Below are 27,963 nucleotides of genomic sequence, written 5' to 3'. Positions count from 1 at the left end.
TGGTATTTTTTATATATATATAAATTACGGGTCATTTCTTTATGTTAAATGAACAGAAAATAAAAATTATAATTCGAATAATTTCTAATTTTACTTCTTTTCTTTTTTTATTTATACTTTTCCTTATATAATTTTGATTATTTGTCATTTTAATACTAAACAACTCGTTATCCGTCTATAAATGAAAAAATATTTAATTGCTAAAATTTGTTCACTGTTGAGACCGCAAATTTACAATAAATTTGTTACGTTCATTGCACCAGACCATTTAATTTTAGAACAGAAATGATTTGTGTACAAGTTAAATGAAAAAACAAACTTCAGGTCTCGCACTCATAAATTATCAAAGGAATTAATGGGAAAATAAAATCCAAAGGAAAATATACAATTAATAATGCTGGGAAAATAAAGTGTAATTAGACCCGTACGAAGTACTGGGGTCTTATAGGTTTACGCATACGTTTGTAACACGTCGAATTGGACTCCCTGAGTAAGGGGAAACCTATTGTGGTTGTCTAGAGATGCCAAATCCGCGAAAAAAAATACGTCCGTCTGTCCGTCTGTCTGTCTGCACGATAACTTGAGTAAAACGCATCCGATTTTGAAAATTCTTTTTTTTCCCGTTTGGTAATGTCAAAAGACAGGCTAAGTTCGAAGATGAGTGATTTTGGATCGACCCCTCCCGAGCTGTGGCCCAATAAGTGCTTTACGGTTTTTCGAAGATATCTCCGGACATTTAAACGTTAAACTTGTAAGTGATACGTCAAATAAAAGGTATTTACAATACCGATCGACAAAAAAAAAGTTTATGGAAATCGGATGACCGACTCGTGAGGTATTGACCGTACCAATCAGGGAAATTTTTTTTTATGAAATTATGTTCTCCGGAGCGTGAGCTAGGTCTCTTGGAGTGAGCTCTTATCTGGCTACTCGGAAGTACAGTGAACGTGGTGTATTTTGACAATATCTCGAGTAAATTTTGACCGAATTTCATGAATTTTTTTTTGTTTGAAAGGTATTAACGAATGTAAAGCGTCTGTACTATTTCCGGTCTCCTAACAAAATGGCTGCCGGCGGCCATATTGGATTTTAGTAAAATATAAATATCTTGGGAAAAATGATACTTAGAGAGTTTCTGTTAACATGGAAATAATTTGTTATGTGTGTGGGGTTTCAGGGATTCCATATACGGACATCTATATATACCTATATACAGCTATATTGAGCTATATACAGGCATATAGAGCTATATAATAGCATATTCCTCTGTGAAATGTTTGTTTAGAGGAAAATATAGGTAAATATAGCGGTATATAGCTGTTTAAATAGGAATTTATGAAATTTGTCTTCGTACGGGGCTGTCTATATTGCCTCCGGCAATTTAGTTGTATATGATAACAAGGCAAAGAGTGGATAATGTAAGTGATTTTAAAGGGAGAATAGTTTTTCAGCAGAGAAGAAAATGAAGTAAGAGAAATGAAGAGTTTCACATTAAAGGCTTTTGATACGAATAGGTGTTTCGTATGGGTCGGCGTTAGCTATGTTTTTTATTGGCGAATCGAATTTCTGAAAGTATTGGATGCACAAGGAAACAATCGGATAGGTAGTGAGTTACTAACTTAAGTATAAAGAGATTTTCGATTTTCTCAATAATATACAGCGGTTCATTCAAATAAGAATGACTCCGAGCTTCTGGGTCAGAAGAAAAGTACAAGTAAGAACAAAAATCGAGCGATGCTCAATTTAGTACATCTTTAGTACATTAAGAATCGATGATTATTGAAATGTGTACTACAGACACTGAGTAAATAAGTTTTTCTTTACATTTTGTCCCACAACCCATACGTCATAGTATTTTAATGCAGACACAGATTAGCCTTTGTCTGGATTTTTCAAACGTGACCCATACACATCAGGCGTACATGAGGCCAATGTTCACTACGATTTTGGTCATCGAGCCCTAGAGTCAAAATGTAGGTATCAGTGTGAAGGAACAAATGAAAAATAAAATGTTCGTTGGCCCAACAAACCAAGCACACGATTCTTTAATGCCAGAATTGAAAGAATTGAAAATCCATTTGAAATGTTCCCGCGGCGACGTAGTGAGTTGCGTCGGTCAGGGCCGAACTGGCTATCTGACAACCAATCACCAAAGCATCAGCCAAAAATATTTTTCCAGGCCCGAGCTGTATATGAATAAATACAAATCGCCCACTAAGGACAAACTTGATCTGGTGTCAGTTGTTGGAAAAATGTATGATTATCGGTGATCTTAGGAGAAACTATGGATGATTTTTAGGAGGTATTTACAAAATCTTCGGAATAAGAGGAGTCGTGCGAGGCCTGAAAAAGGAAGAAAATGGAAAATGACGCTTACGTTTTGTCAGTTCTAATAATTACCAGGTTTTGTTAATTTTTCTCTTTTTTTAAACACTAAAATCAATTTGCAGAACAAGGCACTTATTTTACACCTGGTAATTTCTGTTAAATTTCTTGTTTTACATTTTTTAATTAAAAAAAAAATATAATTTTGGCGCAAAGCATTGTAATGGCTATTGTGATAAGTAGTTGGAAAAATGCTTTCGATGAGAATGTTAAATGGATGGATGATTTTCCAAGATTAAAAAAAAAACTCCTCAACACGGGAAGACTAATCGAAATTCATCGATTTTTTTTATTACTGAAGAACAACCTAATCTAATTTTGTTCATTTCTTTTTTACATTCATCCGTTAAAAAGATTCAATTTTTTTTTTACAAAAATCCTAGTGGTTTCTACCTTTGCGATCGCGATTCCATTGTTATTCACGTCAAGTGTCTCCTAATAATGACATAAAAACAATTTAAGTCCGAATATGTTGGATAAGGCTCGGAATCAGGTGATTTTTTAAATCCTGTAAATCCAGTCACATTTAACATCTAGACCTGTGACCTGATTCATTAGTTCCTAAATGTATCTATTGACCGTATTTGCAGGATTTAGGATGGTTTAATTTTATTGCGGATATTTCATCTTAAGTATCCTAAAGCGATCATTCTTTACCTGAGTTCGACCCAATTCCGAGCCTTTTGAGACCAATGACTGACTGACTGCTTTGAAAGCAGTGCTTTCCTTTGTACACTTGATTATTTTGACAACAAAACAACCTGCAGTGAAAACTGAGCAGACCACAGTCATTGGTATGAGAAAGCGACTGAAATGTAAATTACTTTACGAGGTCAAATTTCCATTTGGAGGACACAAAATTGTCGGTGAGGAACAATCATACTCTCCCGACAAAAAATTATTGTTTTTGTAGAAGTGATTGCTATAAAAATTCTTTGCTATGGAAGACAGACCAGCTCCGTTTATTGCAATGATTTCTCGGACTGCTGTCGTTTTCTTTCGTAAAACAGAAACCGAAAAACTGGTGAAAACGTTAATTTTCGGCGACACAAGGAATCATTGTTCACACAATCGTATGTCAGATTGAAAGAATTTAAATCTAAATCGCTGGCCTTTGATCGCTTGCATTTAAATGATGATTGGTTCCGTACATGTTGCCAAAACTTAATTTTATCTTAAACAATATTTCGCTCCCATTTTCGTAGACAATTTTTCTTTTTACTTTTTCTCTTCGATTTGTTTATAAAAAATAATTTAATTTAACATAAATTATACGATCTAAATGAGCTAAATTAACGAATTTATCTCAAATTCCGGCAAGACATAGTCAATTTTTTACTTTTATTTTTGTTCGAAATGTTCGCTTTTCTTTTAAGAACTCTGTTTGCCGTCGATAGAATTTACACAAAATTTACACGAGACTAAATACTTCGAATGGTGGACAATCACGCCCATTCCGGGAAGTAGTATGTTCGCAGGCGAATAAGTAGAAATTCACTTTTAGATGGACACCATTCGCTACGAGAAACTTTATTTCAATCTGTTGAATTCTACACTACATTCCCAAAGGCTGTTTGATTTAATGCCTGGATAGGTTCCGATACTAAATCCCCTAAACCTCATTTTTTTATCGAGCAATGCTCAAAACACGAAAAATTTGCATCTTGTAGTGCCCTTTGTGCAGGGATATTAGGACATGGAAGATAAATGGTTTATTGTAGGGATAAGGTCGAGTATTCTCACTAGGCAAACATTACGTTGAAAACATTTGATGATATGCCTACCCCTAAGCCTTCCTCTAAATCGATATTACTCGAACGCAACCTTTCAATGACCAGAGTTAGAATCTTTCGTGTCCTACTCTAAGCGCGGAATTAGCACCGATACTACTAAATCGTACACATGGTAGATAAAAAATGCCCGCCACAAGTTTCGATGGTGCTTTGGCAGACATAGATAAAACAGCCTTTAGGAAAGTAGTGAACACATCCTAGCTCATTTATTCGAGAAATCGAACTAAATTTATTGCAAATTGAGCTGCTATAAAAGGTCTCAGCCTTCTCAAATCACTTGACATTCAACCGCACAGCCAATTGTTCTGTTTTCGTCAAATACATTTCAACTCAAATGGAGTGACGAGACGAGAAAGCTTGGAAACTCAATTTCTCTACTAAGAACGTAAGGAAATTTGACATAAGAATGGCCAAGAGCTTAAGAAAACCGTGAACGGGGTTAATTCAACGCTGCGTTTGTTTTTACTGATTGTCCCTTTTTGAATATTCAGTGGCCTTAAGGTGCCATCAAATTCTATTCATTCCACATCCACATGAGTCAGCTCGTCGCCTACGATATGTAATGTGGTAAGATCCATATTGTAAGTGTGGATTGTGGAATGAATTGAAGGTCGCTAGAAGTCGTAATTCTATGGCTCCACACTCAGTGTTTCTCATAAAAACGATAATTCAAAACAAAGCGAATTTCGACCTTAAAAATGTACACCTCTTCCAACACGAATCGAAAATGTTTTAAAGAAAATTGTTCAGAATGCTCATTCCAGTGAACACCGGTTCGGCCCGATCAATGAATCGACATTTTATACTTTACGCATTTTTATAAATAAATTATGGAACGGTAACAAAAATGCCATTTACAAAATCCATCTGTCGTACAATTCGTGTCTATCACTCTCTCTCTAAACTTAATAATTATTGCAGGTAAAGTAAGTCCGTCATCTCTTAACTAAATTTTTTGTTTGTTTGTTTGTCTTCGAATCAAACGGTCGGTCTGTACGGCTCTACAATTTGTCGCCAGAGCCCGTTCATTCGTACGGTTTCACCAGACCCATCACCTTACCTTCGAACAGGGGCAGAATTTCGTCTTCGTTCACAATTTCTTCTTGGATGATTGGATTTTCAGAATCATCGCATGTCGTTTTGAAAAAGAATCTGAAACCAAAAACGGATTCGATTAAGAACCAGTAACCCCGAGGTCCACGACAAAAGAAAAACCGCCGCACCTGAAATTCCCTTTCTTCGGCAAATATTCCTTAAACAGTCTGAGGGTTGGCTGCAAACCAGGCAGTTTCGAACGATATGGTAATTCTTCATCTAAATACGTATACACGGCAATGGTTGACTCCGACAACGCAGCCATTTGACGCGGTTGTGGCGGATGCTGAGAATGTCGACGCGATCTGAATGAATCGGAATAGAAACAAAAATTGTGATCGATTGACCAAATGGATTTGGATGAATAATAACCTCCTCGATTCATCTTCCAATAAACGTCGACTTGCTTCTTCCACTGTACTTATGGTTATTGGATCTACACCAGATCGAGAGCGGGAACTGAAAAATTTGATTTTGTTTCGTTAGAACTGAGACAATTTTCGGTTCATTGGGAAAATTACTTTGAATCTCTCGACCGTAGCGTTGTATCCGCTGAAAAGAGACTGATACCACTGTCAGTGTTCATAGAAGCCCATTTATGCGTAAGACGTCTGGACGAGGACGCATGATCTGGCATTGACTTTGAGTGTCGCATTGATTGACCAGCTGGAAAATAGAGCCGAAACGATAAAATCAATTCAATCGAATGCAAAGCCGAGTAATCTTTACCATCAACACCGGTGATGACCGGATCATGAGTTCGTCTTCGATTTGGCACTGGAGGACACGGTGATATTGTTCCAGGTGAACGGTGTGGTGTCAAATCCGACCATACACGCGATACATGTTGATCCAATATTGACTGATCGTTGTCCTCCTCTAATTGGAGTTTCTTTGTTAAGTCATGTAGGTTTAGCTGATTCTTGGACGGTCTGGGTAAGTTATCTGATGGATCGGGTATGTTCAATTGGTGTGGCATTTGTCGTTGTCGTTGAAGAGCCTCTAGCTTTTCCCTAAGTTTAGTGATAAACTCCACAGAATTTGGATTAGTCGCTGTAGGTAGTGGTACTCGCTGTGTTCGCGGGATGTGCGTAGACTTTGTCAGAGTTTCTTTGTTCGATACCTGTGTTGGATGTCCATGTCCATGTCCGTGTGATCTACCATCGCTGCAGAATAACAAAAGAAATGATAAATCTGTGCATCATCGTTGAGCATTACATCCGGATGATCTATTCTAATGTTGACGGATTCGACAAAGCATTTAATTTGTTCCAACTTACCGACCACTCGCTACAGACATTGTGTCAGAGTCAGATTTTCCACCGCCACCGGAACTGCAGCTCTGTCGTTCGGAGTCTTGCCTCGATACTGGATTGAACGATGCACAAGTGTTGTACACGGAATAGCCATGTGTTCTACATGCATAATCGGGTGTGTGTATGGGATGTGTTTGGACGGGAAGGATTGACGAGATAGGGAAAGGGAGAGGTAATTAGCATGCGAATTTTGGATGGCAGTAAAACACACACGCAAAAGTAAAGAAGCAAAACGGAATGTGGGATTGAGTGATGTATGAGGAGGAGAATAAAATAAAATTGAAAAAAATTAAATTAAAAACAAAACAGAACAAAGGAAACCGAAACTAAAATAATATCGCAATGGACACACGTATAAAAGAGAAAGTGAATCGGTACTTACGCAGGCGGACGAGCTTCAAGTCTTCGTTGCTGTGATAACAGTAACAGTTCCCTTGTCAACCGCATTGGAGTTCCTTCCCCAGTGTGCAAAATTTCATCCCTGTTGATCGATAATTCCTGATCTTCGACAACAGTGGGAAGTGCAGATCGCGGCAATTGTGCACTATTACTACCCGAACTGCTCGACGTGGACGTACAGCCGGCACCGCTGCCAGTTGCATTTGCAATGTGCGCTATGTAGTCGTCGGATTGAAGAAAATTTTGAAATGCTGACTTGTTAAGCAACCGAAACGCCTCTTGTTGCAAGAGATCAAAGATCTGAATGTCGGGTGGATTCTCCTCATTCCGAATTGCGTCGTATTTTTGCTTAAAATTACTGTCTATCTTTGATATTGATATTTGAATCGGGCCTTTTTGTATATAACTGCAACAAATTGGAAGATGGTTAGCGATATTGTTCGAATCAACTGCAATGAAATCACACATACGTTCTATATATAAGCGAAATGCACTTTCTAGCCAGACGAGGGTCATCTTTGTACTGTTTCAATCCTTCACAGACAAAGTAAAAATCTAAACGTGCCGAATGTTCCGGCCTAGCGTCACGTTCCACATACTTTTTGAACAGTGTCAGACCTTCTTCATCTTCTAACAGTCCCGTCAAAGTGTTCCATTTGGAAAACGATGCCACTGATGTCCGATGTGAACGGCCATCGGTGTCACTTTCGGTCATCCTTGACATACGGCTTTCTTGGCCAGGCACAGGTGGCCGAGGTCCGTTACATTCATACTCATCTATATACTTCGGTCGAACTCCCCGATTCATGCCAATGAACTGATGGATATTCAGTACTGTGATTGTTGTTTGATTGGGTCAATATGAGGCATTGGAGGCAACAAACGAAAACTTTGTCAAAAGGCATCAGTCAAGGCCTGGAAATTGAAATAGAAATTTTGTTATTGAGAATCATTTCGGGTTTTATTTGGTAATTCGAAAGTCAGTCGATCGATCAAACAGATGCTGGAATTTGCATCTGACGACAACATTTAATGTTCGAAACGTCTGCAAAAGAAAGAGAAAAAACGAAGCTTATCAAGCTTACTTTCCAATCAGGGCCGTAGCCAGACTTCAAAATCGGAGTGCGCTAGGGGGCGCAAGGTCCAAAAAAATTATTTTGTATGAGAAAAATAAAAAAAAATTGAAAAAATGACTTCGCTAGGAGGGGCGCCGCCCCCCTGCGCCCCATCTAGATACGGCCCTGTTTCCAATCATATCCACGATTTAGTACCACCAGAAGAAAATCCTATAGGATGAGAAGCAATTGCATTGAGGACCCAATCGAAACTACATTGTTTCTATTGCCATAATCAAAGTAACTGAATTCAGACAGCCTTTATCGTCCCTCATAGAGTCGTAGATAACTGGTATGATATTATGAGATTTTTCAATGTAGGAAACCTTGTAGTTTTGAGAGCTAGAAAAACCCTGACAAGTATACGTCTCAGCCAGCCCTAAAGAAACTCCTAATCGGTGTAAAAATAAGGTTGGCCTAAAATTTCATCTTCATTTTAACACCAATTAGGATTTTCTATGGTGTGTGCACACGAGGGCAACCCTCGTTAAGGTCCTTGAAGCGCTCAATAACGTAGCAAAGTCGTAGAACAAGTGCTTTTCACTTTGTACAATCTGACAATCTGGTGAGTGACGCTCACCGAGAATTTCGGTTCGGATTGAACCGAACCGAAAACTTTGGTTTTGTCGAAAAACAATATGAAATGAAGGCAGACTCGTCAAAATTGATTGATTTCATTATGAACTAACCAAAAAGAAGTAAATGGAGCAATTGCATGATACTTTTATTGAGAATTGAAAATCTCATAAGTTCTTGTCAAATTCGTTTTCTCACAAAAATCGCATGCAATTGCTCCATTTACTTCTTTTTGTTTAGTTCATAATGAAATCAATCAATTTTGACGAGTCTGCCTTCATTTCATATTGTTTTACGACAAAACCAAAGTATTCGGTTCGGTTCAAACCGAACCGAAAATTTCGGTTCGGTTCAATCCGAACCGAAATTCTCGGTTCGGTTCTATCCGAACCGAAATTTTCGGTTTTTCGGATAACCGATCCAACTCTGACGCTAAATCCCGCGAACTATGGGCTCATCACTATTGGACAGGGAGAATCAATAGACAGATAACCGATTTTCAACCGAATTGAACCAGATGGACGTAAACAGTAGTTCCCTAAAGCGTAGATTAAATTAGAATAGAGTTTTGGGAGGCTCCTTCAAGAGAAGCGGAAACCCAAATCAAAGATCATTTGTTCCCTAATGTCGAAGGCCGAAAACTGACCCAGCTATGGCAGTTCTGTGCAGCTTAAGTAAGTTTGATAATTCGCTCAGCTGTAGCAGTTCTGCCCAGCTTAAGAAAAAAAACCCTTGGCCGTTGTTTACGATGAACTATTCATTCGTGATTCTCATCCTACTTAAATATAACAAAAAAATCTCTGAAGAAAGTCATCGACACCTACTATTACGCATCCAACAGTGCCGTAGCCTGCCACAATAATTCATTTTTTATGTTTTTTCCCAAATAATTCGTTACGCTTCTTCAGACTTCGGAGTCTGACTACGGCCCTGGTATCCATAAATCCATAAAAACATCGAAACCAACTAGCAGATTCGGAGGTTTCAGTAAGATGATTTTGTTGGAGTGTTGATTGACTGAATCCCTGATTCCTGATTATTATGATGTTTATTCATCATCATATACAATTGGAGAAAAGTGAGACAATCTCTGAGATGTGATTTATGTTCGGGCCACAATCATTTGATTAACAAATAAATAGCTAGATGATCTGTTAACCGGAATCCCTAATCTACAAGCAACACACAAAATAACGAATTGTGTGTCTGTTTTTATACAAATTTCATTGTAAGGATTAAGAATCTGCGGAGTCTTGAATCGAAAAAAAAATTCCGAAATTTCTAGGATCTGGAACATTCACAAAAATTTTCACGGCAGCACGTTGCATAATTCCTTTGAGTAAAGTCATCTGTTGTCGATAACAACGACAAAAATAAGCAAGAAGCTTCAGGAAGTGTCTCTTTATGTAAATGAATATTTAAACAAACGAAGTAAAAGATGTTGTATCACACAATGGAGTACACGAAGTAAATGATTACTCTCGACTTAGCAAGAATATTACGAGAATATTACGTAATAATTTCGAATTATTTTGAGAATACGGAAAAACTACTTCAAAATCACATTACATTAGCAAGGGTAACAACTGTTCAATTCATTAAAATCGACATTTTTATTCATATCAAACCATACAGCCGTAATTCCATTCATTCTTTACACAAATATAAATTGTATGCATATTCTATACGCCGGTGCTCTCATTTACAAAAACTCAAATTCATTTATTAGCAAAAAAAAAATTGCTTTTCCCCTTTTCATAAATATAGTTGAACGCTATTGGTAGTTGAAATAAACCAATGCGAGTAAAGGAAATTGAAATGGTGGTCTGGGTTGGGTGGCGATATATTCAGACAGGCTGTTGTGTTGTATATTATGCACTGTTGGATGAATCATTTATATTGTGCACGTTCAGCTTGAAGTACAGTCCACGTTTTATGAAAAGAATACTTGAATTGAATGTGTCCTTAGTTACGCGATTTAATTGTTGTCATGTTTATTCGAGCGTTGTCGTTGGCCATTTTTAATAAAATGGAATTAAATTTCTAAGACGAAGAGTTTTGAGATGAAGAGAGTGTAGTATGTAATGAGAATTTAACTACAAAGTAAAACAAATAGTGTACCGTAATGATTACGGCGTTAAATTACATCAATTAGATGTATAGTGTTGGTCGACATTTGTTGAAGTAATTAAATAAGTTAGATTTTCACGTATAGACAATAGAAAGACAAGTTGAAGTCCTATTCTAGTTTTCAACACTATTTAATTCGAGTTAAATCAGCTACGAGTTTGATTTACAATCTTAGCGGAGCAGATGACGTATAAAGAATTAATTAGTTATATCCAACTCATAACTGATTTATCGAAGAATTTCTACAGCTACACTGTTATCGACGGTTTGACCACACTTACCAGTCTCAATGTAAGCCAATTTGTTTAGAATCTTATCGTTCGGAAATGATTGACCTGATGCAGAAAACAATTAGGTTACCGGACTGACTGGACTCCTGGTACTGACACCATGTGTCATACAATGGCATTTTGTTTAGTTAAAATTCCTGCAGTCGGAATTTGATCATTTTTCGGTGAATCTGTCAAAATTGCCCTTTCCGTTTGGATTTTCTATTGAATGCTTATGCATTCCCACAGTAGAGAAAGAAAAATTGAGGATGACATTTTTTCCCAGAGGGCAGTAGAAATTACACAAAGTAAGAAAATTGTGATTTATGAGTTGTCGTACAAAACGAGCGCGTACAAAACATCCGAAAACGCAAATCTAGACTTGCATTTGTTATAAGCGACATTTTTGTACCAACAATTTCAAACCACAAATCTGCAGTAATTTGCATAAGGGAGAGACTCAATGAAAATTTTAAACAATTATCTTACATTCAATAACACAAAGAACAAATGTATGTGTGTGAAATGGAAATTAACTTAACTCTAGTCTCGCGTGGCGCGTAATATTTACTAAAGTAAACATTTAAATCGATTGATCAATGCGTTTACTGAATTTTACTTAAATCGAATTTATTTGAATTTAGAAGAAGCGACACTAAAGTGTTCAGTAGATTCGTTTTGACAACAACCTAATCGGTATTTATGTGGAGTGGAATGTGATTAATTTAAAATTCTCGATGGTGACTGGGTCCTAGATATTAAGAGTGATATCGCCAAAACTTGAACCAATTTTGGTGAAAATAAATACAATGGTTCGGCGATCCAGGCAAGCTATAGCTCGTTAGAATCGTCTTTCAATTCTAAGAAATAGGGATCTTTTAGTTTTTCTGTTAGTTTCCCATTTTCGGAGTGAACTCTTGAAAAGTCATAGCATGTCAAGGGGTGGTGAAAACAGTTTTTTTGTGATAGCTCAAGATAGACATGTTTCTAAAAGTAGAAAATTTGTTGGAATATAGGCCTTTGGCAGACCTTCATAAAGAGTATAATCATCGGTATGGGCCGCCACCCGTTCTAGACTTATGACTCAAAATATGGTCAATGTTTGGTCAGTGCTACTGGCTTGCAACAGAATTTATCCGCGGAACTGACTATAGGGTGTTGTAGCTGGACTTACCCTCTTTCATTCCACGTATAAAAAACCCCAGATAAATTCTGTTGCAAGCCATAAAGTTAGTTGAAGTAAAATGTCACTCCAGGAGACCCATATTTTTCAGTGTTTTCAACTTGTTTTTGGTCTTCAAACAGGCTGGAGCGATGGGAATGAAATAAACTAAATCAAAATTACATGTTCAGCTCGAAATTGTCCTGAACCGCGCGATCATTGGTCTTGAAAATGTTGCTTTCCTCCTTCTTCGTAGAAGGTGGAAAACCTCATTTCTTTTACTTCACAAAATGAACAGAAACTCAATTGCTTGCTACGAATGTAGGTTTATTGTAAAGCAGAGATGCGCAGCGTTCGTTTACATATAAAAAACGTTATTTTACACACATTTCCATATTGTGTGACCTCTTGTGAAGCACAAATTACATCTTGAGTGACCATTTATTGACTGTAAACGAACGCTGCGCATCTCTGCTTTACAATAAACCTACATTCGTAGCAAGCAATTGAGTTTCTGTTCATTTTGTGAAGTAAAAGAAATGAGGTTTTCCACCTTCTACGAAGAAGGAGGAAAGCAACATTTTCAAGACCAATGATCGCGCGGTTCAGGACGATTTCGAGCTGAACATGTAATTTTGATTTAGTTTATTTCATTCCCATCGCTCCAGCCTGTTTGAAGACCAAAAACAAGTTGAAAACACTGAAAAATATGGGTTTCCTGGAGCGACATTTTACTTCAACTAACTTTATGGCTATGGCTAACGAGCTATAGCTTGCCTGGATCGCCGAACCATTGTTTTCAAATTGGTTCAAGTTTTGGCGATATCACTCTTAACCATTGTAGTGAAAAAAACAAAAAATGTGAAATATTGGGATGACTAAGATATTAGCGATGTAAAAATTGCGAAGCAAAGACGTCTTTCAAAAAATCTGTAAAAACCCAAAAACACTACTCGTGACTCTCTCTTCCTCAGAAGTTTTCATTGTATTGATAATGAAATTTTGAAGAAACGCTTTGTGATATACCGAAAATGGAATATACAGATTGTGTCATTATTTGCCTCCTTACGTACCGAAAATATCAAGCATTATATCAGCCCTGCCTGACGATGTTTTGATTATTGTTTATTTGAGTCACATTGACATGTGTATTGCGTACTTATTCAATAAATATGTCAAGTGTCGTATTTTTAAACGAGTAAAAGGTAAAACCTTTTTATTTTCGCTGAGGGCGAGCCGCAAACCATTTCATAAAACTTTTTGACAGAAAAGATGTCTTTACAGACTTATTGAGCCACAAACACAACCAAGCCAAACTTTTCAACAATCACAACTTTATATTTCTAACGGCTTTTTGCGATCAACTAAAATGTTCTACATTACAAGAGAAGCTCTTAAAAGGAAAAGTATTTCAAAATCGCACGTTTTTTAGCTTTCAGAAACAACCATTCTAATCAAATTTTGATCTATAGAACCAACAAAACATATCAATATTTGAAGGTTCGATTGTACAAATGCATTGGTTTATTGACATTTTTTCTTGACTAAATCACACTTCACATAATCAGGAAATAACAAAGTTATGCCGGCATGGCAATAACTAAAATTGTCTAAATTTGTATGAAAATCTAGCCGCCGACACCCTTTTTCACCGTCTTCTTCTTCTTCTTCTTCTTTTTCAGCCTGTTTCTATCCACTGCTGGATGTAGGCCTCTCCAACTTCTTTCCATTTCATACGATCCATTGCCATTTGCTGCCAGTTTGTACCTGCAATATTCTTTATTCCGTTTGTCCATCTCTCTGGTCTACCTATAGCTCGTCTTTTATATGGTCGCCAGTTCATGATCTTTTTGGTCCAACGTTCGTCTGTCCTTCTTGCAATATGTCCCCCCAGCTCCATTTCAGAGATCCTATTCTTTCCATGACATCAACGACCCTGGTTTGTTATCGAATCCATTGATTCGTCATTCTGTCTCTGAGTGTTATTCCAAGCATACTCCGTTCCATGGCTCTTTGTGTCACTCTGAATTTATCTTCGGATGCTTTCGTTAAAGTTAACGTTTCCGCTCCATAAGTGATCACTGGAAGGACACAAGTGTCGAAAACTTTGCGTTTCAGACTATTATTCATATTGCTTTTGAAAATTAGTCTGAGTTTTCCGAACGCTGCCCATGCAAGACCAATCCTACGTCTTATTTCTGCAGTTTGGTTGGCCAGACCTAACTTCAGTTTATGTCCTAGATATACGTTACCGTCTTCACACAACAAAAATTGGTCAACCCACATAACTAAGACATATCATTAACTTTGTTAATTCTATAGATAAACTTTGCATCTAGCTCATGCACATGCTAGGTGGCTTTTCTAGCGATATAATCCTCCATTTTGGGCCAACTCTCACTGTCGTATCTTTATGATAAATCGAAAAATCATCAAAACGACAATTTTTTTTTCAAATTGATAATTACATTGCTCATCTATTCCCAGGATTGCTGCATTGTCAACGCCAGCAACACTAAGAACAATTTGGAACCGTTTTTGCACAAATTCTGTGAAAAATTAGAAAAATATGTTTTTCTCGTACTATTTTTTACACACTAGAAGGTCAATGAATCTGCAACCCGGCTAAACTTTACGTCGAGTCAATAAATAGCCTTTAAAATGAGCTACGACACGACTAGTTTGCTTTCGAGTCACAGATTTTAGACAGGTTTAAAGCCAAAAAATTTCTAATATAAGTCATGGTCGGGAGCACTTTTTGCAATTTTTCATCGATGAGTCGAATTTTTTTTTTTTTATTTTAAAGTATGCCAAATTGAAGCCACAGAATGAGTAATTAACATATACACTTAAGAAATCTGTTTCGACACAGTCGGCATAACTAATCTCGCTACGGCTTTCAGTCGGTTTTCAGAGGAGCTGAGTTTCAGTCGGTTTTCAGAGAAGCTTCGAACTTAATTTTTTTTTTTAATTCTCGTGATCAGGTGACCTATTCTGCATCGAACCTACCCGCAGGCCTTAAAAAACAAAATACTTTTTTGTCAAAACGCTACACCTTAATCAACATATCGGGTACTACTACACACAAACAGTAGATTACGTCCTTGATTGAAGCCTTTTTATTTTACCAAGTGTTACGGTTCAGCCCGTGCCGGAGACAATGTCCGCAGTCATACCAGGCACAATACAAAGTAGCAAACAATTATGGATGTTATTTGACTCACTAAGCCCTCGGAAAATGGGTTTAAACGCTCATGCCAATGGAGCAATGACTTATTTTCCGGGGGAGTAGTAAGTAAAAGTAAGTAAAAATTTAAACAAAACGTGTATTGTGACCAGTAGAACGACTTCGAGCTCAGTTTATTTGTTTTATCGAATTTCCCGGTTACGTTTTCTGTTCAGTGCTGGTAATTTGATCACATGTGAGTCGGTCACCATTGAGTTTTTGTGTGTGAGCTATTAGAATTGACGAGATTGTAAAACCTACGACAATTATGTTCAGCTCTTTACCGTTACGGAAGAGATTATTGGATTGTTTCGGCTAGAATAAATGTACTGTACTGTACTGCTTGAATTTAATTGAACAAATAATTAAATTTTTGGTTCTTAATAAAATATTAAATAAATGAAATTTACGCTTGATTTGTACAAAACATCTGCTATTTAAAAAAAAAATTAATAAAATGAAAATTGAATCATAATCGAAATACTCATTCTGTGTATTGTACCTTTCAACAGATTTTCGGAGTCCATTTTAACCATCGTATCTCTCTATTGAAATATGAACTCTACACGAACACAAGATATTATTTTCACGGTTCAATTATTGTATTTAGCGAACAACAAAATGTTTTTTTTAAATATTTATTATTATAATGCAATTCACTCACACAAAAGGATATTTTTATATGTTTAGTTTGTGTTATGAAATTATGATTGATAGCTTATGGCTCGCGGATATACTATACGTTCAGGTAGTATCTAACAAGAACGGCAATTCAAAATTGTTACGGAAGATTTTCTCTTAAAAGTCTGTTCACAACCTGGAGTGGCGTTTGGTAAGATTTTTAACGTAATGAAAACGATTTATGCGAAACATTTGCCCAAGTAAAGGGGTTGATATAGATATTGGGGTGGCTTCACAAAAATGGCGACTGCGCGTATTCACCCAAAATGGCATGTACACACAATAGTCTCTATATATAATGTTGGCAAGTTAAAATAGAAGGGTCCACTACTAACAAAAATCAGACTGTACAGTCTGTGAAAAAGTTGTCCGATTTTTTTAATTAAATTTTTTTTTGGTGAGTTGCTATCAGACGTGACATCCTCATTCCGGACTCTATATTCATATCACAAGGAAAGAAAAACTTACTTCAGTCATGCACACACTTATGTGTTCAGTTTTACAGCAGTCACTTGTTCAGGCCAAATCTGCAACAAAATGAAACAGAATATATTAACTTGTTAATCATTTTTCATTTTCATTTTCCTTGGGGTGACTAACACATTAGCTATGTAAAAATTGCGAAGGAAACACGTCTTTCAAAAAATCTGTTAAAACCCAGAAACACTACTCGTCACTCTCTCTTCCTCAGAAGTTTTTCTTGTATTGATAAGAAAATGTTTAAGAAACGCTTTGTGATATACCGAAAATGGAATATACAGATTGCGTCGTTATTTGCCTCCTTTAATCTGTCACATACGGCTATTCATCTGTTATCGATACCGACGACAAAAATAATGACAAGCTCTGTGTAATATAGTCCTTAAATAGTAAAATGTATGTTTAAAAAAATTGAAGTACAAGATTTGAAATCAACCGATGAAAAATACTTTGATCCATGGAAGTAATAGACCGAGATAATAATACTGGTCATAAGCTGCCGTCTGTAACAGGTTAAGTAACGAAAATTTCAACCATTCAGCCCTGCCTGACGAAGACGATGTTTTGATTATTGTTTATTTGAGTCACATTGACATGAGTATTGCGTACTTATTCAATCAATATGTCAAGTGTCTTATTTTCCAACGAGTAAAAGGCAAAACCTTTACACTTTGGTGAGGCGCAGATCAATTCATAAAGCGTTTTGTTCATAGTGTTCAGAAAAGATGTCTTTGCATACTTATTGAGCCACAATTCTGAAGATGTTGATCATCAAAGAAGCGACTGGACGAAGAATTGACTGGACGAAGTCAATGAAAAATGGTGGCATATCACATTAACGAATTATAAGAAAAATGAGATTTCAGTTGTGCGAAAATATGTAAAAACACAAATTTTACCTAATCTTGGTATTGCTTTGATTTAGACCAAATTGTTGACAAATTGGTTCAGTTCAGTTTAAAGGACAAACGGCATCACATACTCGCACCATCAAAAACTATACTGCCTTACTAAGAAAAGGAGATTTCATGAGAAGAAATAAGAAAGAAATTTTGAATATGCATTTATGGGAAAAATCAAGAGTTTGAAAGAAGCAACGCCTGAGCCGAAGTATTGTAAGAAAGCGTAATTACTTCTTTAATAAGAAGAACTTCTTGTCTGTCGCTTTTTTTTGTCACTCGAAGATTTTTCTTCCATGTGTGTGCGCTGCAAGCCGTGCATTCAAAGCTGAATAAGCTGACATTCGCCTTTAACACTAGGAAAGATGTAACCGTCCACGGTCATTATTTTGTTTACTTACTAAAGGAACGATCAACACCAGATACTTTCTTAATTGCTATACACTCGACTCTAATCGTAGCCATCTTAATAGCAAAAATTTGATTAGAAATTTCTGTTTGCTACAAATTTTCGCTGCCTAATAAATCACAACTCACGCTAGCAATTTTTATCAAAAACAATCACAGTCTAGTTGATTGCATTATCATAGTTTCAGACGAAAGAATTACTCTTTAATACTGCTGACTTGAGAGTTTGTTGTTACGGTCACCAAGGTCATCCGATATTTTTTTCACTTGATCAGAGTTTCGTTCAGTGTTGCCTACGAGCTGGCTTGTAGGTTGGGTAGTTTTGGAAAAACTAGAGTTAAAGAGTTTGTCAATTGGACTAAAGGTTTCAGTGACGTACCATTAGCGATTCATTCACACTTTATTTGAACAAAAAGCCACAAAAAGTATTCATACACATGCAGCCAAAGGACAGTCAAAAAAGTGTATTTTTATGATTTTCGTGTTTATCGATTTCAGCTATTTTAACAATACAAATTACAATGGCAAAACAGCTGAAATCGATGAAACACATAAAGAATAAAAATGCACTTTTTTGACTGTCCCAGGCTGTAACAAAGTTGTAAGAGTGTATCCCGATAATTATTAAAATCATCATAAGAATATTCTTTATGTACAAAAGTAGTAAAACTAATTACGCGCTTTGCTTATTGACAAAAAAAAATCGAGAAAAATCAATTCCAATTTCTGGTGACTTTTTTTTTGTGATTGTTGTAAATCTTTGCAGCCTTATCGAAAAATTGGAATGCCCAAATTTCAATTCATCACTGAATTTCTATGCTAAGTTTTGCTACAATTTCTGCTCAATTTTTCGTTAGGTCAGCAAAGTTTCAACTCGATCTCTTAAGATTTAGGATTACTGACAGCAATTTGCTGTATGTTTTATAAACGTGACAATTGTGGCAAGAAGTAGTCACCATTAGTTCTTCTCGAATTTCTAACAATAAACTCATAGTCTTTCAAAAACAGCTTGTTGACAACAATGACAAAAATGATCTGAGTATTATCCACTTATACAGCGTATGTTTAAACAAATGAAGTAGCAGATTTTATCAATCATTTTATAGCGAAAACCGTATCATAACCGTAGTTATGCTGAAAATCTTAAAAAAAAAATTTAGTTTAGTTTATTTATGTCATAATATGAGTAAGGCCTGTGAGCCTTTTAAAGTACATATTACAGTAGGATGTCAATCAACGCAAAATTAATAATTAAATATAAGGAAAAATTCAGATTGTAAGTTCATAACTACAGGCAGTAAATCTAGTCAAAGTACGATGACAAACCGCTTAAGTCAAATAAAAATAAAAACAGTTGGGACAGAGCTACAATAGAATCGCATACAAGCATCGACACATTATCCGTGGGCGCAGGCAAATAACTCAGTCACTGAAACGATAAATAACGAAATGGGTACAACACATGAATCTTAGACACAAAAATGGTCCCTGTACTATTGTAACGTTGGTACTACATTCTCGGAATTTTACATAATTTAAAAAAAAACCTTCGGTTCTATCTTAAAATTCTACGGGATTTCGCAGAGTTCTGAATTTTAATGAGGAGAACGCTGAAACAAACCATATGAAACTCCGACTCCGACTTCACTATCGATATATTACAATCACTTTGCCTCCTAGATTACGCTAGGCCAACCAGGTAAGTGGTAAAGGACAATCACACAAAGAGCTGACCCTCAATTGGCGTACTTAACTACTTAATTCAGTTTCTAAGTACACATTCAAAAGATGTATGCTTTCAAATCTCCTGAGAGATTCACCGTCAAAACATTATCTGTAATCCGATCTCCTGAGAGATTCACCAAATTATAAATGAATTTGTGAACGCGTTAGATGAATCGTGGATGTATAAATAATTAACAATGAGACGCATGAATCTGAATCAGCTTCACTCCTCTTCTTCCGAAATTGTCCCGTCGTAAATACATCATTCATGTTAAAGTCATCGTTGGTCATTGCTTCGAGCAAGTGATTCGTTCCTGTTTTCACTGATTCTCTGCGCATTATGGCTTCCCAAATGAAACATGGACTTTAAATTTACGCTTGTTTCGGCCTCGAGGACTTGAATCAATGACGCAAAAAGACAATTTCCATCTCCTAGGATTGTTGGAACTGAGACTTTTCAGTCGTTAGTGAAATCATTCATATTCATATTGAGCAGTTATTCCAAGCGAATTAAAGTAAATCAATTGGAAAGTAACGAAAATTAAAAGTTTTCTTTTTCTTTTTTGCGGAACATATTTCGCGTTCGTGACCGTACACGGCAAAGCCTAATACCTACAAACCATATAAAACTCGTCAGTATTTTTCAATCACGCTTTTTAGTTTCACATTTCTTAAAAAAATGTTTTACTGAAACGAAGCGTAAATTTTTTTCGTTCCCCAGGAGGAAGCATGTAAACAAACCTTATCTTCATTCGAATTTACAAACAAATCGCTCGCTACGCTCGAATTTATCTTTTCTTTTTTTTGTAACGCTTATGGGTCTCATAAAGGAGTCTTGCCCAATGTTCAAGTGTTCAGGACACGACTGTTATCAATAAATAAATTTTACAAAAATATCGATTAAAACATCAATTTTAGATAATACAAAAAAAAACAAAACTTTTTTGGGCAACACTATTCGAAAAAGGAAGTCGGCGCCTCTGCCATGAAGAATCGTGAAGAATCAAAAAAAAAAATAACGCCAAGAAAAATCAGCAAAGTGCGAAGAGACACAAGGAATGGTAAATTTGTCTTTATTGTGTCATTGTCATTGTTTCTCGGCAATTCATCATTGTTGGCTGATTTGTTAAATGCCCAGAGTTTGAAGAAAGGACAAGAAAAATCACCAGAGTTTGAAGAAATGCTAAAATATGACGAATCATCAAAAAATGAAATCTTGTCGATTTAAGTTGACATTAAATGTTAATTTCTGATTAAAACACAAGCAAAAGATTCACATTGTCACCACGGAAGGAAAAATGTAGCTCAAATTCAAATTGTTCGAAACTAAACGGCATATAGTCGAAACATAGTCGAGCCGACAGCCGACGAAAGTTTATGCTACATCTCTGTTTTAGCCGCGCGTAGACATGTTAATCGATCAATTCGCTACACTCAACTCAATACCAAACCAAATTCCATATTTACAATCCACAAATTTGCATGCTTGTATCCTTCTGAGAAATTGTCATAAATTCGTGGACTCTCTACGGCTTGACAACATCTTCCATTTTATGCTGGTTGCAATTGTACAAGAATTAAGAAAAGCACGTGTTGAAGTCAATTTTTTTCTTTAGTTGTCCTTTTCTGTCCCATCATTCGTATCGAAAAATTACAATCGTATGAACAACAGCTTAATGCAGGCATATAATCCCTCAAACACTATGCGAAACGTTTTCTTTTTTGTCGAGACAGAAATGTCCTTAAAATGCTTTGCGGTTAAAGTAACATAAATATCACCCATTGTGTGGCTGTATGTGGTGAATAAAACTGATTGTATCTTCCTTTATTGACGCATCATCGTTTCATCCGCACGAATTATTCGATTATTAAATTCCTGTGACATATTTGAGGAATGTAATACGTATGAGCAAAATATGTAGGAAAGGAAATCAATCATGAAGAGCTGATTTTGTTATACGAGATTTGAGGAATTGCATTTTTGTTTGAAACCTGTGTCATCGTATATCTACAATGGGAATCCTCTACAAGAGTTTTATAAGAATTTTGTTGAAATCAATACGCGTCGATACAATTTAATCTGAACTTAACTTTAAAATCATTTTAAGACATCCTAGTAAACAACATCTCATCATTGAATGTGATAAGAATGTTACGTCAATGTTTTAAACGAATCGATAGATACCGGGCAATGTGATCACTGATCAATGTTCAGGATTGATAATCAGGAGATGTGGTGTCTGTTATTTGCTTTCGTAACTAGATTATGACTTAAGTCGCAATCTGACTTGCTGGTATAATAGCGGACTTAAATCAGAATTTTTTCAGGTTACGGGACGGTACAAATTATTCGCGTTAAACCACTTCGTTAGACCATACAGGCTAACTTTTGAAAACGTAAAGTGTAAGATTTCTGACCCATCCCATGAAACAGATTCACAATAATATCTAATGCACGATTCTAAATTAGGTTTGGGACAGGTCACATTCAGACAAGCAAAATTATCTCAATCGGCTTTACTTTGGCCATAGATCGAATTTAGTTTGATTCGTTGTCACTGCACTAATTTTCTTTTCCACATTTTGGTCCTGCAGTTGCATTCAAGGTTTAATTTCCCAGTAGGTCAACTATACGTTGAATATGTTGACAACTGCATTACCAATATTACGGAACCTTAGTGCGGTTATCTAATGCTCAAGGTGATTGCGTTAATTTCGGGTGAATTAAATTTGACTTTTTTTCCGAGTTGCAATTCTGAAGACGTAGTGTAATGGTAGGTGTAAATGGACGAACCTCACTTATCCCACAAGAACTGAAAATCTGAAGAGCTTTTTTTATTCAGGCTTGAACGGCCAGGCTGGACGACCAGCCTTGAAGATCTTTTGAATAATTTTTTGTTCTCCAGGCCGAATCAAGTTCGAAACTTTGTGACGGCTCCAAACTTTACAAGGCCAAGGGTCAGACTTTTCGAGCTTAATACAAACATTATGTCCTTGGAGGCTAATATGTCTTATCTAGAAGTGTAAAAATTATTGCCGTTTTTACCATTTTTGTTATTCTTGAATGGCTAGTAACGTGCGTTTAACTTTAATTTTAAATTTTACCGAATACGTTCCATCTAATGTTTATCGCTATATCGTGTATCGACGTTAATGTGTTTTAGCCCATATCAAGTTTGAACTATTGTTAACCTAAGCCATTTGTTTAAGGTTTTAATTCCTTGTTCTGAGTATAATAAATTGAAATTATTAGTTCTTCTGCTGTGCATGTAAGTCCATAGATACCGGGAAATTTTTTGGATGAAAATTTGTATTACGGGAAACGGGAATCTGTTTTTACGCTGACGTAACTCCCCGGTTGAAATTTCGACTTTGCAATGCACTGTGTAATGCTCAGAAATACGTTCCTCAGTCATCTAGGCAGCGGAAATCATTGTGCGCAGGGAAATGTATCTAATTAGATAGATACCGAAAAACATCAGGAACTTTGAGTACCAGGAAGAAAACATAATTTGCACACCCGGTCTTGTGGTTGAAGAGTAAGAGAATTTCGTGCATCGATGCCTGGAGAATTTATTAGAAGAAGATTTCATTCAAAACCTGGTAGGCTGGTGGCACTGAATATGGTGTAAGTACAGAAAACTCGAAGATTTTTAGAGAATCTGGCCGCATAAGCTTATACTTACTGAATATGTTTTTGTGAATTGTTAAATTTTGGTAGATAAGTGATCCTTTGTATCCGGTTTCTTCCAAGGCTGTATAAACTTTGGGGAGGTCACGCAGATGCAGATACGCGGGTGACATACGATTTTTGTGAATTTGTTGCTACGGAAAAGGTGTATATCTTTGAAAATCACTATACCCTACGTATAGTTACCGAGAATATTTTGGAGACAAAATTTGGTTAACAAAAAGTCTATGTCGCATAAATTGGCAGAGAATGTATATATGAGACGGAAGTGAGTTTCAAAGTGTGTGTGTGTGTGTGTGTGTTGTACCGGGAAGAAAGTATTCGGTGTGCATTCACGACGTTAAATTCACTTAATTGACATAATATGATGTTGCTTGATCAATTGCACAATCTAACTGAGGTCAATTATCGTACTATTGATTCATCATTTTGTTTTACAAAATGCATTCTACGTGAACTTTTAAACTTTTATACGCAGTACAGTTCCAAGAAATGGAATAATTGGTTAAAGAACATCAAGTAATCAGTCTGAAATCTCGTTCAAATAGCAAGATTGCAAGAAAACGCTGTTTTCTCAATTAAAAGTGTCGCTTTTATTTCGTAATTAATTTTGTTTTGATTTTGACTGAGAAATATCGATTATGTCTAACCGAGGTGACGATATGGTGTGATTTGTATTCAGATTTCAGTTATAATTGAAACTTCGGAGTGGCAAGTAGGGTCAAATTTTAACAGTAAATTTTGTGGATCAAAATTGTACAATTCAATAATTTCTGCCTTACGCACTGCAATACGATATGGCGACCGAATCAAACGTAATATTTTATCAAACTACAAATCCCAAACGCTTGACGAAAACTTTCACCGGAAATTCCATCTGGATAGCATGTTTCGTGCTCGTTTGCATGCAACCGATACCAGCTGTATCACCATTCCATCTCAGCTTGAGAGGTGAAGGTAGCGTTAACATACTGGTCAAAGGTCAAGGTCCCATCGAAATTTCTATCGATGTGAACTCCGCAGATTCCAGCATTGATCAATCAGGTAAACATTCTAATTGTGCAGTTTTAGCGATTAAATTTTACCAAAATTATTATTGGGATTGACAAGATGCTTGAGACCTGTACCATGACTAACAAAACTTCAAACCAAAATAGCTCGAAATCGGTTAGACTTTTCATAGAGCATCTTGGATTCTTATGAATTCGAGTCACCAGTAGATGTAATGAAGTTCCATCGACGTTGCTTTGAGAAACGTTGTACAGATTTCGAGCTACTTCGAAACGAAATTTTGTTTATCTCACGGGTCAGGTCATGGTATTAACATTATTGGTTGCTCTACGTGTATATTTTGCAGCAACAATTTTGACTGAAAGTTTCAGATAAAGGTGCATCGATTAAACAAGTAGACGATACACCGGCACAAATAGAAGCAAAAACATCCTGCACAGATTCACAGATAAAACAAATTGAGACGCCCGCACAGCCAACCGAAAAAGTCGATCCAAGAGAATTAGTTCTACAAGCAATTTCGAATGGTAAATTGAAAATATTCTTCCCTCCAAACAATCAATTCCTTTAATTGCATTACTTGATCAGACGACGAAAATGAAACGAAATCGCTGATCGAACGATTTTACGACAACATGAATGGTGATGAGGATCTTCGTCCGATCTCTGCTGCTGCCGAGAGATGTAATTACCACCAATTAACAAGCAGAAAACACTGAGAAATATTTCATTTATTTTAACGAATCGTTTTCGTTTGTAGGCTCATCTAAAGTGGCTGAAATGTTAATTAAGAACGGAGCAGATTTGAACATTGTAGGCGGAGGTGGATGGCGTCCAATACACGTGGCCACTTATGCAAGTAATTTGAAAAGAAGAGAAATAAAAGCCGAAAATTCCTACATTTCATTTCTTTCTGATCAGATTGTAAGGAAATTGTCAATATGCTGGTCGACAATGGTGCAGATTTCTATGCAAAAGTCGATCTTGGGTATTCAGCAGTAGACATTGCTCTCAATGACGGTAATTCTGCATTTTTGACGCAGAAATCAAAACCCAGAGTGAATTATAAAAAAATTAACTTTCAGGTCGTTACGAGATTTTTAAGTTGTTTGTTGCGTCGTTTACAGAACGCGCCAGGAATAGAGAATGTAGTGCAGGTGATCTAAACGCAAATCTAAAACTGAAAGTCTTCAACGTTTTTCAGACTCGCGGGAAAGTACTTCGGAAGCGGACTCATCGGGAAATAGAACGGAAGAAGTTTCATCGGACAGTGCAACGGAAGAAGTTTCATCAGACAGTGCAACGGAAGAAGATTCGAGTGAAGATGAATCGGAAGAATGGGAAGAATACCCATTGATAGACGAGCCGGAAGAATTGGAAGAACCCTTATCGATAGATCAATCGAGGTGGTACAGTGATGAATCAGAGGAAGAGTGGTACAAGAGTATGTTATACGAGGAATATCCAGAAATGGTCGGTCGGCTGTTGGAAAACCAGGCCAATAAAGAGTCGAGAGGTGAAGAATCTGACGTAAAATTGAACTTATTGGAATGAAAACGTTTACTATACTTGTGCAATCTTTGGGTGTAGTTCCTGTAATTCTGAAGTTCAATAAAGAATTCTAATTGAAAATTTCTGTTTATCAAAATCCAGGTGAATTTTCGATGGATCGATAGAATTCTAATTCACTCTTCGCTAGATGCCACAGGTGCGATTGAATCGATTTTTACCAAAATTTAAACAGGGCTCTGCCTGTTTTGAAATTTAACCGCACAAGGAGTCAGGGCACCCAGGCTACGGATTGAGTGCTGGAGAACTGATTGGGGTTGTAATCGATCGATTTATTACAATGAAGTTTAAAAATTACGATTTTTGGGAGGTCATGGTTCTGCAGATTCATGGGTATACTTTTGATAATTAGTCATAAATCAAGGCAATTGCTTTGTGGGAGGACAATTTTTGTTTGTACCATTACTATTAGATTGATCTATCGATTTTAGCCCCAATCCAGAACACATTCCGTAACGTAGGTGCTCTGACTCCTACTACACGAAATGGTGCGGTTGAAAATCAATGTCATCAATGCTAGTTATCTGTAATCGACAACGACGACAAGAATAAGCGATGAGCTCTAGCTAGTGTTCTCTTATTATAGCGAAATGTGTGACAAGATTATTGAAGTGCTAGATTTTGTATCAAACACTGTTGGCAAAGACCGTCTACTGTCGATCTGGCGATCTCTGAAGCGGCACAGTGAAGACGTCTTTGCCAGCCCGAGTTGCTCCGCCCGATCACCTACTATGGGCAGTTTGGACCGGAAACACTTAACACAAATGAAGTAACAGATTAACAGTTTTTTTTTGTTGCGATAGGCGATACACTTTCCGTTACAAAAATGTTACTCAAATGAAACATTCTGACGATTACTTAAAACAAATAAAAAAGTAGTGGACCATAGACTCACCCTTAATGTCAGGTAACAGTGGGTAACGGCACTAAATTCTTTGCACATTCGTTTCCTTCAATATTGTATACAACAATCGAATGATCTGCCTCACGAATAACTCTTAAATTTCCGTAACATTAGCACTTGCTGCACAAGTTTTATTTTTATATCACTGATTTTTCGCTGCACTATTTTGATTGTAGGCTCGTTTCATTAACAAAATTATATCTGCACAACAAATAAATGGTAAACAAATTTGAAGACGAAAATGGAAACAATTTCATTGTTGTGTGGAAGAATGTTCGATATTTAGTAAAAAGAGGTGAATGTTTTGACATTCGAGATTCACAATGTCGGGCATTTTGTAGGTGGAAATGAAATTTCGATGCACACATCTCACATTACACGGGAATTTCGATTAAAAAAACATTTATGCGGTCGTCGATGAATGTGAAACGATAGCGGAGACAACATTGTTGGACAAATTAGATTGTGCAAATCATCTCCAAATGCCACAAAATTGGGAAAATCCGTAGAAAAATAACAAAAAAAAAAATATTTTTTCAAACTGTCACAATTGCGTTTGAAGATCAAAACATTTACCAAAAAACTTTTTTTTTTACTTTGCGTAATTTCACTCACTTCTCTATGAAAATAATCAATGGAAACAATTTAACATTTATTGGCGTATAGATTTGAAGACGGATTAGGCAATGAAACAAAAAGAATTTTTTAAACTAATGAACAATTAACTATATATAAGCAAAAGAACGCGAAACGACAAACACGAATTTATTGTAGGTTATGTTGAAAGTTTCGTTGACATTTCACACAAAGTTGGCAATGAGTCAGTGAAGAGCGTAGCTGATATCCCAGTCAAAATTTGTTTTTGTCTTCAAAGTTTCAAAATTTCCGTTTTGTCGTTGCGTAAGTGATCTATCGACCTCGACGACCTCGCTGTGCTTTTTAATTGAAATAGATAACGACGGGGAATTTCAATGACATTGAGGGAATATGGATCATCGATAGATAATGTGCCCTGATTATTAGATTTGTTTAAATGAAAAATAATTGAAAGGTCTGTTTATGTTAAATATCGATTGCACTGCTGAAGTCATAAGGGACATACAAATTTTTTTTAATGAAATGATGAGAA

General features: G+C 36.4%; 2 protein-coding genes across 6 annotated transcripts; one reads left to right on the top strand and one right to left on the bottom strand.

The window, feature by feature from the left end:
• Window positions 1–1,824: 1,824 nt before the first annotated feature.
• Window positions 1,825–27,626, bottom strand: LOC119076780 (axin). 4 transcript variants are annotated; one of them, XM_037183739.1, is made up of 11 exons: window positions 27,450–27,626; window positions 26,826–27,035; window positions 16,616–16,674; window positions 7,459–7,903; window positions 6,972–7,394; window positions 6,554–6,688; window positions 6,003–6,439; window positions 5,795–5,939; window positions 5,646–5,732; window positions 5,402–5,578; window positions 1,825–5,330 (listed from the first exon to the last, which is right to left on the bottom strand). In XM_037183739.1, the coding sequence occupies exons 4-11, from the start codon at window positions 7,794–7,796 to the stop codon at window positions 5,204–5,206; spliced, it is 1,869 nt and encodes a 622-aa protein (XP_037039634.1). In that variant the 5' UTR covers window positions 7,797–7,903; window positions 16,616–16,674; window positions 26,826–27,035; window positions 27,450–27,626; the 3' UTR covers window positions 1,825–5,203. The 4 variants fall into 4 exon arrangements, with proteins under 4 accessions (XP_037039634.1, XP_037039631.1, XP_037039635.1 ...); XM_037183736.1 differs by having other exon boundaries at window positions 27,411–27,625; XM_037183740.1 differs by lacking the exon at window positions 6,554–6,688.
• Window positions 24,022–25,993, top strand: LOC119076781 (protein phosphatase 1 regulatory subunit 12A-like). Of its 2 annotated transcripts, none has more exons than XM_037183742.1 (7): window positions 24,022–24,394; window positions 24,733–24,888; window positions 24,950–25,045; window positions 25,122–25,220; window positions 25,283–25,381; window positions 25,447–25,509; window positions 25,566–25,993. In XM_037183742.1, the coding sequence occupies exons 1-7, from the start codon at window positions 24,148–24,150 to the stop codon at window positions 25,913–25,915; spliced, it is 1,110 nt and encodes a 369-aa protein (XP_037039637.1). In that variant the 5' UTR covers window positions 24,022–24,147; the 3' UTR covers window positions 25,916–25,993. The 2 variants fall into 2 exon arrangements, with proteins under 2 accessions (XP_037039637.1, XP_037039636.1); XM_037183741.1 differs by having other exon boundaries at window positions 24,023–24,394; window positions 24,727–24,888.
• Window positions 27,627–27,963: the final 337 nt, after the last annotated feature.

Source organism: Bradysia coprophila, unplaced genomic scaffold (assembly GCF_014529535.1).
Source record: "Bradysia coprophila strain Holo2 unplaced genomic scaffold, BU_Bcop_v1 contig_232, whole genome shotgun sequence".
Lineage (NCBI taxonomy): Eukaryota > Metazoa > Arthropoda > Insecta > Diptera > Sciaridae > Bradysia > Bradysia coprophila.
The sequence above is the reverse complement of the archived record's forward strand: the minus strand, read 5'-3'. Positions and strand labels throughout refer to the sequence as shown.